The sequence below is a fragment of the Gobius niger genome, assembly GCF_951799975.1.
Source record: "Gobius niger genome assembly, chromosome: 16".
NCBI lineage: Eukaryota > Metazoa > Chordata > Actinopteri > Gobiiformes > Gobiidae > Gobius > Gobius niger.
Genome location: NC_136867.1, coordinates 11,377,660 through 11,393,397, shown reverse-complemented (window position 1 = coordinate 11,393,397; position 15,738 = coordinate 11,377,660). Strand labels below are relative to the sequence as shown.

Sequence of the window (15,738 nt, the reverse complement as noted above, 5' to 3'; positions counted from 1 at the left end):
TTTATTAAAATACATCCAACATTAAAAGTTACATTTCAGAATAAAGCCATCTATATTAATTCATAACAAATGACATATAGCACTTATCTAATAAGTAAAATTAGATAGCTGACACTCTATTAGCTCCAAATGTAAAGCTTTTTAGCAAATATATTGACATTTACTGCATATTACAATACAAAAACAAAGCATATTTTGTCTAACAGTGCTTAACCACTCATACATAATGAGGAATGTACATAAAGTGACTTTTCTTCAGAGTGTTGTGGTGATCCCAGTTGTAAAGGAAGGTTCCCCATATTGTCTTCAAGTAACTTTACATTCATCTTTAAATATTGTCCTTTCAAGTTTTTTTAACATTTCCTTTTACCTCTGGCCTTCCTTTTTCGGGAGTCACCTGAGGGAAACAAAGACTCAAATCAATAGTTGGAAATGTGTGGTGAACTTCAATACACGACGACACTTAAAAGATTAGAAAGTTGCTGAGCACAGACCGCACAGACAAAAATCACCACGTCAGGTTTAATAGGTTTAAGTTTTTGTTAAATAATAGCCACTTTAATGGAACCACATCACAACCATGTTGAACAAAAGCACATTTTACAGACAGCACACAAGGTTAGTTGATTCAATAGCTTCGGTTTCTGATTCCAGAATGGACAAAGAAATATGGACAAAGAAAGACAAAAAAACAGTTAAAAAGGTTTCATGACTGCAGTGATTTCACAAACTGCCCGTCAGCTTTGAGACAGGAGAATTGGTGTTAGAATACACACACACGATTAGATTTCCACTGAGTGTTAAAAAGCCGAACGAGACAAATGAGATCGAAACCCCAGTTAAGACCATATACAGATGATTATGCTGCCATTAGTGATTTTATTAGAATGATTTCCCTGCCGTTTCCATTCACTTTGACCTACCTCACATCAAAACACAGGCTTTTTTATGTTTAGCGTGTCCTTTCCCTCGGTTTCCTTGTTTTTAGAAAATCAAAATACAAAAGCAGAACATTCAAACACACTGTTTAAAATCATATACTAAAAATAAACACTCATGCGGCAATGTATTGTAAAAAATTTAAACCAAATGCTAAACAAAGGGTATAAAATGTTAAATGCAATAAAAACAAATGGGAACTCCCTTTTAGAAACATGGACGCGTCAGTCATGCAAAGTTTATTTTTATTCAAGTGAATGGTTAGATTACCTTGGTTACTCTTTTTGCTGCGTTTAAAGAAGCTCTTTCTCTTTGGTTCAGGCTGATAAGAGTCGGACGCAGCGGGCATATCTTCAGCTATCTCCACTCCATCGGGGACATCACAGGACCGAGTAACCTCAGTCTTAATACTTCTGGGTGCACTTGTGGGAGCATCCAGACCAGAAGGTTTACCAGAAACCTCCTTAACTTCCTGTTCTCTTGGAGTCTCTTGTGAATGGCTGGCTGCGCTGTCACAAGTCTCACCATTGCGGTTGATATTGCTATGACTGGTTTGAGCAACTTCTCCAGTTGGAATTTCCATTATTTTAGCTTCTTCCGGTACGGATTTCTCCAGTGCCAAGTCTGACCCTCCATCTAACGCAGCCTCTAACAGATCAGCGTCAGACAGAGAGGATGGGCTAAGGACGCCTGAGTCACTCGAGTCCAATGTGAACCCATTCGTCATCTGGAGAGACAGGCTGTGGTCGGCCTGCGTCACATCTTGGGGTGACAATTCGCCTGGGGGTCCCTCCCGATTGGCCAATAGCGTTGATTGGTCGGGGAGTGCTGGAATTGTTGCGTCTTTGGGGTTTTCTGGTGGTGGCTCGGTTGGTATGGCCGTTTCTCGAGGAGGCGTGGGCACTGCACTCTGCGCGGCTGGTGTTGGCGGAGTCTCTTCCGACGGGCTGCTGAGACCGTTCACTTCGCCTGCGCTGGCCAGTGGTGATGGTGTGGAGGGAGTGGGGATGGTGGCTTGATCTGCGGCTTCTTCGCCTGCAGGCTTCGCATTTGATTCTAGAGGAGGATAAAATGGACATCATCATTGAGAATGACAAAGCAGATTGGACAACAAAAGCAGCCAAGCAATGGACGAATTGCCTGGGCAGCCATAATAGGAAAAGCATGTATTCTGGCTGACCAGGCTAAAGGACGACTGAAATGAGGTGATCTTAAAGGCACACTACAAAAATGCATGTTCAGCCAACTAACCCTCTAGTCCATCTTCATCCCCCACTGGTAAAACATTTATTCCAAATCACAGTCCCGTTAGTATGATTTAATTACCAACATTTAAAGATACCTTATTCAAAATAAATTATCGTTCACACTCAATACAATATGCTGTACAGCTCAGGTAGTGTCCCTTTAAGTCATAGTGAAGCCTGGATATACTGTATAGTAGCAGATGTGTAGTGGCTGGCAGTAAAAAGGACGGGCAGTGGTGGACTTCAGAGGATGCCACAGTCTCTTGTCCTTACCAGTCGAGCAGGTATCCCTACGCTTTTCATTAGAAGGGAGGGTTTCCGAATCGCACCTGGGCCTGGTCTTTCTAAGGCTGAAACCTTTCCTTATATCAGCCAGCAGCTGGTCAATGATGCAGCCGTCGTTCTGAGGCACAACGCCCTTCTTGACTAAAAACAAAATACATGTTCGTAAACGTATGTCCTCGAGTAGATCTTCAGTGAAAATGTGGAAACGCTGCAGTGTCACTCACTTATTTTCCCATTCTCGCCCTTCTGCCTCTTTGATTCTTCCTCCGCCAGCTGCTTCTTTCTCTTCTCCGCTTTGGCTGCTTGCTCCTTTCTAGATTTGTTTTCCTGATGAACAACAGGACTGACAGTAATTGTCAAGTACATAATGTGCAAATAGATTTGTCACTGTGTGATATGCAAGAGATATTTTAACAGTTTTCTACAGTATAAATGACACCCTTCGTTTGCACAGCAGATGCACGACTGTCACACCACACAAACATTTGGACTTGTGCCAAATGCTGCACCAGAATATGTGCGTTTTCATGGATAATGCCAACCTTCAATGCTCTGATGAAAAGTTCTCGGAAAGTCCTTATGGTTCCAAAGAGTTCTTCTAGCGACAGCTTATTGGCATCTTCACACAAATACACTGCCAGCTCACTTCTCTTCGCATCGATCTCTGAGAACCTTATACTCAGAGCTTGACAAACCTCAAGATTCTCCTAAAGCACAAATACATTTGACAAAAATCTATAAAAATGATTATCACCTGAAAGAAGAGACTTCCTTACTTGAAGTATGCTTGTATATTGCTCTTTCACTTCATCTGCAGAGTTGGACACTTTCTTGGCAGTATCATTCAGTCGTTTCAATAAGCCATTTGCTTCATTTTGCGCCGACTCGAGGTTGACTCTGAGAAAAACGGATATTTGCAATTCCACCTACTCAGCACGCAATCAATCAAATCCAAACAATACAAAGTGTGATAGATGTCAAGCGTTTTACCCTGCTGCTTTTTCACAGATCTCGATGTCATCAGGCATTGCCAAGAGCTCTGGGTGGTTTGCCTCCGCTTCCTTTGCAAAAACATGCCACAGTGCAATGATTACAAGAGCTTCATGACAAGAAAAACGCGCATACATGTAGCATCTTGGAGTGAGTACCTCAAGGATGTGGTGGAGCAGCGTTATGCGGCTCTTGTTGGCCTTCGTCTCTGCCAGCTTCAGCAGCGAGCTGATCTTAAAGCCCTCTGCGTTCCCTGTGTGACTTCCCTGAAAATAGACACATTATAATTAAAAATGCAACTACTTCAAATTCAACCCAAATAAAATATAGAGGAGGAGAAAGTGTCTTACATAGTTTAGAAAATTGCCCACATCGAGAATGAGCCTGCAGAAGCTTGGCAGGAGCTCGCTCTTTCGAAGAGCTGAAAGAAAGGATTATACAGTGATTAGCATGAACCATAAGTCAAATGAGGACATTGCATTCTCAAAGTGTACATTAGGTTATCTGTTGTATCTTCAACTATATCAAATTCAAAGTTTGTGTAAAGAAAAAAAGAAAAACACTTCTTGTGGACTGTTGGTCAATGTAAAGTATTTAACTAATGTGACCAAGCAGTTCTTTGTTATATTCTTTGTTAAATATTTTTGCTATTGATATTGCCAACGTTACAACAAAAATGGCGGATTTTGCTGGCATCATTTGATTTCTGAAATTTGAAGCCAACCTCTCTTGGAAAGGGGCATCCATACAACCATGTGGTCATCAACACTAAACGGAAATGCAAAGGGAAATTATAACCGTTTGTCAGTACGATTCATACACACAGAACAATGTGCAGTCTTACCATGACAAGCCTCCTCAACCAGCTTCACTTTGGGCCGGAGTATGTCCAACACTGAGGCGGTCTCCTCACACAACAGCATGCACTCAATCCTCAGCTGATAACTGCCAAAACAAAGCGACAGAAGATGAGCTACTCCCCAGCAGTGTCAAACGGATTGAGAGAAATCAAACACCAAGTCCTAGACGCCGCTAAGTTTACAAGTGATGCTGAGAGGAAGTTACCACGACACTGTCAGGAGGGAGGTGTAGAAGCGGTCCACATTGGCCAGCTTGTCCTTCTCCCCTTGGAAGGACTTCAAATTCTCAATCTTTGTTAAGAGCATGAAACAGATTAAGCTTTTTCTTTTTACATTCTTAACTTGTAAGTGCAGCTTGTAAGTGCAGCTGAACTCTTGTACGAACCTCGTGCTTTTCTGGCAGCAGTTTCATTAGCTGTTTTAGCACCTCGACATCAAATTTGGTGCGGTCGCCATTTTGAATCATGGCTACGAAGTCCTCATTTGAGCTGCAATGAAAAGTGAAGAGCTCGTTTGAACGATACTCGAGATTATAGTGTAGATCATGCTCAGAAATGTAAAAAGTTGTAGAGCTGCAGATGGGAGATCCCTGTTGTAAAGCAAATAAAACATCCATATTTTCTCACCATTTGAACTGCTTCAAGAATATGTTTAAGTTCAAGTTTTTCTTTGCATCAATAAATGTAATCTGGAAAACAGAGGGATATATTGGTCTCAGGTAAACTTCCACCATTTTGACAACAAGTGCTGTCCAAGCACACCTCTTTAGGCTCCTTCTTGACAGGAGCAGCTGCCCCCTTGTCTTTGGGCTCGGTCACCGGGAGACAGAACAGCTGCTCGATACTGCTGTAGTCAGGCTCCGGAGGAGGAGGGTCCTTCTGAACCGACGCCCACATTGAGGGACCGTCTGTGTAAGAAGAGAGGAGCAAACTCAAGTGAGATCCACCTTAAGTCAATATTAGAAGAGAACAGGGAGTGAAAGTTTTATCGAAGATGCCGCACCTTTCATAAATGTGTTGAACATGCAGGACAACATATAGTGTTTATTTTGCAAGTCATTTTTATATTCCATAGATGCAAACTTTGTTTTTAGTTTTTGACTGCATAGAAACAATGAAATGAACATCTTTAATTGCAAATGTTATAATGAATATGGAGACAGGACCAATCGATCACATCAAACACCACAAAACATTCGGGATGCAAGACGACGTGCTGTGATTAAGGATTTGAGAAACATTGAAGAAACACATTTAGTGGAATGTAATGCTTAATGTGGGATGAGGGCAAAATCATTGTAGCATCTATGAAAAAATGTTTTTATCTGCCCTTCAAAACTAGTTTCATTTTGAGTCACAGAAGATTTAAAAAGAGAATCACCTGTAACAGTCCGTAGTTTCTGCCAGTTGAGCTTCTTCATCCTCAGTGTGGGGCAGCGGTACGTCCTGAGAGAGGCACTGCGGCCGAGGCTTTGGGCGCTTTGGGCCATTATGATGTCCATGCCCGGGGGCGGGGGCGGAGGTGGGGGGCCCATACCTGGTAACGGAGGGGGCAGCGGGGGGCCCATACCTGGTAACGGAGGGGGCGGCGGGGGGCCCATTCCCGGTAAAGGTGGAGGCGGCGGGGGGCCCATTCCCGGGAAAGGTGGAGGCAGCCCCATGCCCGGCAGAGGCGGCGGCGGCGGGGGTGGTGGTGGAATCCCTGGACCACACGGAGGCAGAGGGGGCGGTGGTGGAGCGCCTGTCAGTCCCGGGCCTGGCAGTGGTGGTGGGGGCGGGGGTGGGGGGCAACCGCTCGGTAAACAAGGGGCTGGAGGAAGAGGAGGTGGTGGAGGAGGAGGAGGTGGGGGCGGTGGAGGGGGAGAGGCACATAGCGGTTTCTGAGGGGACATTTGTATTTTGTGTCTCGTTTCACCGACATCCTGGTCGCCCGTTTGCACGGCTTTGTCAGCTTTGTCCACACGTCCGTCCAACTCGTGCTGTTCCTGGTCGCCCTTCCCTTTGGACGACATCAGCCGCTGCATGATCTTCTCACAGGAGCCCATCTGAGCTACAGGCAAAAAGACACTTGTTAAAGCCATGTTCATTTGGATTGTTTTACACTCCTGCTGACAAATGAAGTTTATAGCATTATCGATAAACTAAAAAAGGTTTTGTGATGCAGTGGAGTGGCCTTTTGTTTTCATTCATTATTGTCATTTTAAATTCTGTTCATGCAGTCTCAGAAACTTCCAACCTGCAACTTTGTAAAATGGCCTTGAAAGCAAATTCTTGATGGAATTTTTCGTCTAGACATCACAATCCGACCTCAGCATAATGAGTTTTATCTCTTATTTTCCCACACAGCACCACAGCTGTTCAAAAATGTCTCAAATAATACATTTGACAGAAAATGACTAAAGCAGAAAACGCCCCCTCATAACTTTACTGTATGTTCTTTCTGAACGTCTTCCCAATGAAACATGTTCATACAAATTCTTGTGATGTACATTTGTGTTCCAAGCGAATATAATGAATCTAGTACATTGGGAAGTTTCACTACGGGACCAAAGAGTTTCTCATACCAGTGGTATATAATTATGGTGACAGTAACTTGCTGCTTGAATTGGAGCCATGTATCTATGTAACTGCCTTTATTTAACCATGCCAAAGCAACAACACAAAGCCTTTTCGGTACAGAAGCCTGCCATTGTAATAATGTTTGCCAAAATGATTATGACAATTATTATGTTCATAGTGATCAGCTATAGGCAACCTTAGTTTCATGTCTTTACTGAATGGTGACAGTATGTCTGAGTGGATTATGAGCTGGCCTTTAGACCTGGTAAATTAAATGAGTGCTATCTCACAGTCTTGGGCCACCAGGATGGCTCGGTTGACAATGGCTTCTACAGCCACCCATATATCGGTGCGGTCCGGTCCAAGCAGCAACAAGGCTTGAAGTACTGAGAGAAGCTGGAGGGAGGCTGGAGAGCTGCTTACCTGTGTGGGCAAATATAACAGAATTATTTTGAACTAGAACATTGCTCCACTCAACTTGGCTCATGCTTTGTTGCTCTTACTTTGCTGAAGAGTGTGGTGAAAACCTCCAGGTGATTGCTCATGTCAATACCCCCATACACTCTCAGCAGCTCCTCCTCATCTTCAGCCATAGCCTCTTCGAAAGCTTCACACTGAATAATCAAGTCTTCATCCTCCTGCTCCCTGCGCAATGCGACATAGACACAGCTAAACTTTTCTAAATGTCATCTGCAACCGCTAACAAGCTAACCTTTTGCTTTAAAAATGGCACTTAATGGAAGCAGCCAGGATAAACAACTTGAAATAATTACAGTTTGAAAAGTTTACTCATCAAACAGAAATGCTAAAGCATAAAAAGAAGGAAACACTCACCTTAATTTGGGGAGAATATCAAGTAGTTGAAGGCCTGTTAAGAGCAATAAAGTTTAATAAATCAGCACTCACATTGTGTCAGCAACGCAATCACTATTATCTTAGATTTGGGGTAGATTCATTCACAGAGGCAAACAGACAAGAACTATGAAGCAGGTGGGCAATCACAAAAGAGGTGTGGTCAATCAGACAGGTAAACCAATGGAGAAGCAGTTCACAAAGTCATTTCTTCCACCACACAGACGGTACAGTGCTGGCTAATCTGTCAAAGATAATATCCTACTATTGACTTTGTATTGATGGCTTAATCCTCTTAAAACATAACTCAAGGGCATTTACATAACAACTAAAGTTGTCATTATTTACAAGTATATTGTAAATAATGTATTTGTACCATTCCATTGGGCTGTATGTAGAAGTTTATAATTGAGCATTTAATTAAAGTAAAAATTAGGCCATTAGTCCTATACATAGACAGCCTCTGTGGTAGAGATATTTGTATAACGGGGGTAGTTAATAGTCTGCTTCCAATTTGCCCTCGCATTTATATCACAATTAAAAAGAAAAACAATATTGTAGCTTCTGAAGCAACTCACCGATAAATTCCTTTCGCATGCGGTCCCTCTGTCGGAGGTCATCGGTGCCGAAGATGATCGCATTGATGACGCTGAGCAGTGTTACCATGTAGGGGACATTATCCGTGGCTTGCAATTCATTCATGATCACACTGAACCTGTACTGTTGCACCTTTACACCCTATAAAATAAAAACAATTTAAAAATATATATACAATGTTGGGTGCATACAGTTGACCACTAGATGGCATTATGGAAACATAATGAAATTCATGAACAAGTTCTTAATAACCTTAATTTACCTTGTAGTGTTCAAGAGCATCCAACGCGAGCCGGTGTCCATCTGAAGAGAACATGCTGAGTGCAGCCAGTAACTCAAACACTTGCTTCTTCACCATCATGTTCGAAGTATCCAAAGCTACAGAACATCATAGTGACACGAGTTAAGTCGAGTTCAACTGTGGTTCAAATGAAGAGAAACACTTTCTCCCCTAAGTCTTGACCCAAACAGTGTTTTTGCCATTTAATCACCTCGAGTTGAACATTGAACCTATGGGAGTATTGATGTAGACCAGCCGTGCAGATAAAAGCAACTTTCCAATGGCCACAAACAAACTGTGATGTTTTGGAGGGAGATTACGATGGCCTACATAACAGAACTGGCTACAAGATAATGTTAACATAATTCTGAAACAAGCTGCAATAATATTCTTGTGGGACAAAATCCAATATCTTAGAGTTGGTGGCGTTTATAAGTTTGAATAAGAATATCATGTTTAATCAGTGCCAAAAAGTAAACAACTATTGATGTGCGAAATGTTGACTGAAAACTAAATAAGAAATTGTGTCCCATTTTTGATTCATGTGTGCACCAGTTTCTTTTTTGCGAGATTCACCTTGGGAGAGCTTCCGAATGTACCCCTCATTTTCGATAATGAAGTGTATCCCCGCAGAGGAGTTCATGACTGCCCGGACACAGCTGACACAGGTGAGCTGCAGGAGGGCATCTGCGATCCGGGAGCAGCCTCGTCCCGACAGCCGGTCCAGGGCCTCGAGCAGGAGATCCAGCCCGCTCAGCTCCAAGAACTGCACCATCCATGTCTGGTCGCTGCCCTCCAGGCGCCTCTTCAGCCCGGAGTAGTTGACCACCGTGGGCACCTGCAGCAGCCTGATGCACAGCTCCGCATCCGCGCTCTCCAGGTTGGCCTCCTGCTGGGTGTCCGAGTCCTGAGACGACCCCAGGCGACCTCGCACGGCCGCCCATTTGTTTTTGCGATCTGATTTGCCCGACATTAAGGCTGGGAAATCTGCACGGGAAGTACAAAATTATGTCAGGTTTAGTGTAAGCAAATTACTGAGATGATTTTCAGGAAATAGAATTAGGGAATATAAATGGTGCCTGGTTTGATTGATTATTTGCAATGTGTAATCCATATGTGACTGGTGATTTTTATTTGTATAATTTCATTCAAAACAATTCTTGCAGTAAGAAGTCCAGGCTACTTCCACATTAATGATAAACAGAGCAATTATTTGACCTCAACTATGTAACACTGTGGACTTGGATATAAATACAGTGTTATCAAGCGCAAAAGGAAGCAGGCCAAAACAAGCCACTATCAGAGAGGAAAAAGAGAATAGGAAATGACAAGTCGGCACATTGTGGATGAGTCAGGCAAGTTGGCCAGAGATCCTGTGCTGTCCCATACATTCCATGTTAATCCTGTTTGAAAAACAAGAGGCTTTCTGTCTGTCAGCCCACCAAAGGTCCAAAACGCCAGGCTTTCACAAACTACTAAAACCACTTACAATGATGCGGACATTACTGTGTGCTCCAGAAAAACTTGATAATAGTGGCATACCAGATACCCATACCAAAGGTGAAAAGGTATAAGGTACTTTCTTCAATCAAGCAATGCACAGAAGTACAATTCTTGTGGTTAACATCTGAAGATCCTAACCCTTCAACTATAATCTTGGCCAATACCTGGATCCGCTGAAGATTGGAAATAGCCAAAGATGTCTATAGACATAAAGGAACAGGCTTTTCCATACTGAGATATGTTCTTACCTGAGCTTAGACGAGTTGATGTGTAGTGTCTGGTCTCTGTGCGTGCCCTCAGTCACACAAAACGACCAAAGATATTGTTAGCATTTGGCCTCTCCCAATGTATTCCTATAGCTCCAAACGTGGGTGAAGTTGGAAGCTACCACGCTCTTCCACGGGCACACACAAAGACCAGACAGGTACGCATCAACTCGTCTAAGCTCAGGTAAGAACATATCTCAGTGTGTAAAAACAGTGGCCTGTTCCTTTAAGAGCACTGTCTAAAGATTGGATTTTCATGGAACTGTATCAATCTACCTTTGGGGAGAAAAATGCCTCTACAATTAAAATTATACAAGACACATCAGATTTGGAACCCGTTTATTATTTATTCTGTGGGGGCTGCATTGGCAGGTTGATGGAACAAATGAGACAGATTAAAAAGTGAAATGTTAATCAGTGTCTGTCTGTATTGTGATGACTAATCTCCAGTTTGTAATTCATTTTATGGTTTCAGTTTGCTTGTTGTGCTAAGTGTTTCAAGTTGTTTTTTGTTCAATTTTCATACATATAATGTATTTAAATAAAGATATGCTAGCTTTACTATTCTGAGAAGTGTTGACATCGCTAAGATAAAAGTAAATTTGACACTGACCTGAAAGCACACGCTGGTCCCTCGAGAGCACCTTTTGCTGTAGTAGTCCCAGAGTACAGTTTCCTCTTTTACTAATAAGACACACCCTCCCGCTTGTCAAACAGATTCAGCACAGCACTTTTAGCCAGTATGAACACATTCCCACCCGCTACTAAATCAACATGCAGGAAGAAGACTGCCTTTGAGAATGTTATTAAGTTGACAGTTTTTTTTCTCATCTCTAGTGTTCTGTTGATTTTAGCCTTGGCAAGGACAAGATACACAGATGAGGTACTGAGAGAAGGTGTTAGAAAAGTCACAAAAATGTGTCTATTTTACAAAGAAGCAGTGAATAAAAAAGAGCTGCTTTGTAAGTGCTCTATCTTCTACCTGCATGCAGCATGACTCAGATTTCACAGGAAAGAGAAAAAAGAACAACACCTTGTGTCCCGCATCTTGCCAATTGGGTTTTGAAATCAAGTCTTTTCTAGGGAGACATTTGTCACATCTGACTGCAGCATTAGTTCTGCTGCCACAGTGTTACCGTGGCAGCAGCAGCCACACAATGGAGTTTCACAAAAGGCCTCCTCAAAGAGCTGCGTTCAGACAAATGCTCCCGTAACCCTCTCTGTTTGGAAAGAATGAACAAAACAAGCAAGTTTTTTTCCTTCCAACCCTACACTGTAAGTTCCTCAGCCTCCATCCCTGACTGGCAGGAGATTCTGTCTGAGTCATGAAAACCTGTAAAGGCACTTACTTGTTTGAAATGCACAGAGGATTGTGGAAAATTGATTCTTTCTCAGTAAAGTTATGAGTCAGATTACATGAGAAGGGGCACTCCAGGCTGCACCACGAACTTTTTCAGGAGGAAGGAAAAGACTGAATTCCTGACTCAGGAAGCACAGCATGAGATAGGCATGCTGTATATGACGGACCCTGTTCCTCTTTCAGAAGCTCCTTTTGTGTTCATTTCTTTTCCTTGGGAATACACACACTTCCCTAATAGATGTGTTGCGTAACCTAAGAAATACATCTGGATTCTTGGAACACTTTCACAGCGATAGGTTCCATTTAATTTGCTGACCTTGTCTGCCACGCTCCCACATGCCCAACACTAAAAGCAAGCTGATTCACAGCAAGTCAAACCTCCTCATGTGTCCTCTGGTTTGGCCGCCCACACATCAGCCCACTGCTCCTGTACTGCATCAACACGTAGGTATGAGCCAGGACATCATCTGCCACTTACAAGCACTAGAACATCTGCACCTTTACATGGCGATGACAGTTATTGGAGATGAGATTTGTGATCATTTATTTGACATTAGTCTAGTGTACAGGTATAATTATCTTATAAAACCAGATCTGCCTGATGACAAATGACTGTGTACACATACCATGAGATCATTATGCAAGCCATCAATTTCAAGCATATGCCTACTGATTAAAAATAAATATAATTATAATTATAGTGCACGTTTGCCATCAGGAATTCTTGAAGCCAAACTCCCAGCCCTAACTAAGAACTCCTCCCCACATTCCCTTTTCTTTTTAAGGGAAAAAACCGACTCCCTGCATATTTTTGGAGTTTGCTTAATTTGTTTCTGAGATTTTGCCAGACGAGCATCCACTGCTCATCTGCTGCTCTGTGTCCGTAAGAGGAGTGCCAACAAGAGGCTGCTTTGATATCACACACTATCTTCAGCTGATCTGTAGGAACTGTGTTTGTGCCAAAGCGTCCACTCCATTCTGTCCACGACAGGGGACGTCGATACGGGATGGAGGACCACGGCACCAACGCGCAATTAGGCAACCATTACGCACTGTACATCCGTTATAACATAATGACTTGAAAAGCACTAAAAGCAAGAGTCTGTCTATTTGCTACTTTGGGATGTTTTATCTTCTTGCCCGTGGCTATAACGGGACCCATCGCCCCATTGGCCAATAAACAGCATTGGCAGTAAATGCAACGGGAGGCAAAGGTGACACTGCGATCCTCAAAGCCCAATGCACCGTCACATGTGCATGAATCATGTGTGTGTTGATGAGGATGACTTACCTGGCTTTATTCCATAGATATGCACATGGGGAAAATGCGTCCTTTCGCGGTTTTTCTTTTTTCCAGATGTGATTGTCCTCTAAACAGACATCTCTCTTGGTGCAAAAACATCAGACATTGAGCTGGTGAAAGTGTAGGCACAGTGCGGTAGGTCGGTCCGTGTGTTATGGGATGGTATGGCAGCTCCTTCAAAGCATTGCAGCCAAAACAGCTTTCAGTCACTTGGGGGGAGAGATTGATCAAGTCAAGCGCACACAGGGCCAATGGCGGCAGTCCTGTTACTGCTTTCAAAATAAAAGCAAATACGCGACAGTTTGTGCAGTGATTCAACCCCCAAACTGAAAACTATTTTGGCTGAAAAGTAAAACATTGATATGTTTTCTCAATAATTCTAGGCTATAGGTCCTGTGCGTCAGAGCAGTGCGCACCGTTCGATTAATTGAAAGGTGAAAATGGGCATGTTGCCTCGCCTGAACTCAAACACGACTTTCTAAAGAAGAAAAAAAACAGCAATTGTAAATATTCTACTTTCTGATGATAAAGAAATAGGCCTGTTAATTGTCAATGTCCAATATAAATGTTGTGATAAAATAAGGGTACCAATTTCCTGTTAAGTTCGATTCGTCGCTATCAAGCTTGACTTGCAATTGAGAAAAGTGGAGCCTGGGGTTAGACCTCCTTCCATCAGTTATTGACCTTTCAGGCTATGGGGTCTGACCCCAGCCATAGGGTCAGCAAGAAAAGAGACACTTTTGTGCTTAAATCTGTCGTAATATGTGGATTCAGCATTTTTTAAAGCCACGCCAAGTAACCCAATAGATAGAATAAAATACACACATTTATTTGATTACAGATGTTTTTATTGTTGAAAAAGACCTCATAGATGAAGAAACAAACGTGTGTGTTTGCTGTGAGTGGCTCACCTCTTTTAGGACCTGACTGTAACTTTACTGTGAGTGGGGACATCTCCAGCTCATCTCCATGGAGATGCTGACAAGCATCCAAATATGAGATTTGAATAGGTTAGGTCCACATCCAAATCCATTCATTTATACCCACTGCAAAAATAGCATTTTCTGTGTCTTGCTGGTCATAAATCTTTTGCATTGCTGGCAGCAGTATAGTCCAAAATGTTACGCAGTGTGTGTTTAAATGAATATCCACAATATTCAGTGAAATCTAAACATCACCAAACAGATGGATATTTCGAAACTCTAAACGTGATTATTACCTTGCATGAATGATGTCTGGTTTTCCAGGTGTAAGTTTCTCTGAGCTCACAATGTCAACGACCTGAACAAGTTAAACAGGATCTAGTTTCTGGATCTATATACAGTAGTTATAACACAAAGGGTGGCAAGTAAGTAAAAAGCTAAACGCACATTCCGGGAACTACATTTTATTATGTGCTTGTTTTTAAATAGTCATTTTCATGTGCCAGCAAATACAACCTTGTGCCCCAAAGGCACGGTTTGTTGCATGCAGGCACTGGGGCGTGTCCCAAATGATATCACTCATCATCCCTCAAATGACAGCAAATCAGCAAATTAGTCTGATACTCTCTGATACCCTCTGATACTCTCTGATACTCTCTCCATCACAGAGTCTGAACTTGACAACTTAACTATTGACAAAAGTGGGTGAACAAAGCCATTTCCAAGATGAGACCAAACTGTACAGAATGCAACACTAAAGCAAAAACAAAACAAAAAATTTAATTAAACATATTAAATCAAAATTTGCAGAGGACCCTAAATACCCAACAATATGCCCAAGAACACACACCACAGTTTAACACTGACCGACATTGTGAAAGTAAAATGAGAACTATCTGATAGTACAGGGGTTTTGAACCTTTTTGCTCCTGGAGTCACATGATTAACTAGATTAAAATGAAAAGGTGCATTATGGAACTTTTAAGTGAAGTATAAGTGACCCAGTGGTTGTATGAGTGGTTGACTTAGTGCCTTTCTTTCCCTCACAGTAGCTTCTAGGACGCTCCAGGATCGATTGTTTGTAGAGTTTTCCCGACTGAAAGACCCTCTCACCAGAACATCTACAAAACAATTGATCCTGGAGCATTATAGAGGCCACTGAAAAATATAAAGTGCCATGTTAACCAGCCATACAGGGTTACAAAAAGGCATAATGCGACTTTAAGAAATAAATGAAACTGAATTAAAGGCAAAACATAAGAAACAAGGTAATACTGTATTTTACAATTATGGATGCTACTGTATGGACTGTGTAGGTGGAAGTCTTTGGTGTACACTGCCCTATTAGGTCTGTGGGAGGTTTCTGTTGTTCTGAAGATCAGCAGCAGCTAAAGAAAACAAACATAGATATGTTTATGTAGTGGGAGAGAGTGGGTATGCAGAGTGGCCCACACTCTGATCATATGGCAGGATGGTAGGTTCCCTATTACAAGATTTTACTGCTAGAATACTATACAAAATATGAAGCGCTGTGATTAGAAATTTGAATCAAAGCCAAAATGTGCTATTCACACTGCCAAATATTTTACAGGGTGTTCTTTATATACAATGGGTTGCATAAGTATCCACCCCCTTGAACTTTTTGACTTTTTCCAACGCTCTGGACCACAAACATGAATATATTTCATTGAAATTTTATGTAAAAGACACACACTAGCTGACACACAATCGTGAAGTGAAATGAAATATATATTAGCTGATATTTAGATAAGGAA

General features: G+C 42.1%; 1 protein-coding gene across 2 annotated transcripts; it reads right to left on the bottom strand.

The window, feature by feature from the left end:
- Positions 1-116: 116 nt before the first annotated feature.
- On the bottom strand, positions 117-13,251 carry LOC306975927 (inverted formin-2). Of its 2 annotated transcripts, XM_079573740.1 has the most exons (23): positions 13,029-13,251; positions 9,185-9,595; positions 8,591-8,706; positions 8,310-8,469; positions 7,714-7,747; positions 7,383-7,524; positions 7,170-7,302; positions 5,702-6,370; positions 5,083-5,228; positions 4,948-5,009; positions 4,707-4,809; positions 4,527-4,612; positions 4,306-4,406; positions 3,812-3,882; positions 3,620-3,727; positions 3,462-3,532; positions 3,248-3,368; positions 3,014-3,178; positions 2,696-2,798; positions 2,460-2,612; positions 1,210-1,995; positions 924-977; positions 117-397 (listed from the first exon to the last, which is right to left on the bottom strand). In XM_079573740.1, exons 2-22 carry the CDS (start codon positions 9,579-9,581, stop codon positions 925-927), a joined length of 3,780 nt encoding a protein of 1,259 aa, XP_079429866.1. In that variant the 5' UTR covers positions 9,582-9,595; positions 13,029-13,251; the 3' UTR covers positions 117-397; position 924. The 2 variants fall into 2 exon arrangements, with proteins under 2 accessions (XP_079429866.1, XP_079429867.1); XM_079573741.1 differs by lacking the exons at positions 117-397; positions 924-977 and having other exon boundaries at positions 1,497-1,995; positions 2,516-2,612.
- Between the last annotated feature and the right edge of the window lie 2,487 nt (positions 13,252-15,738).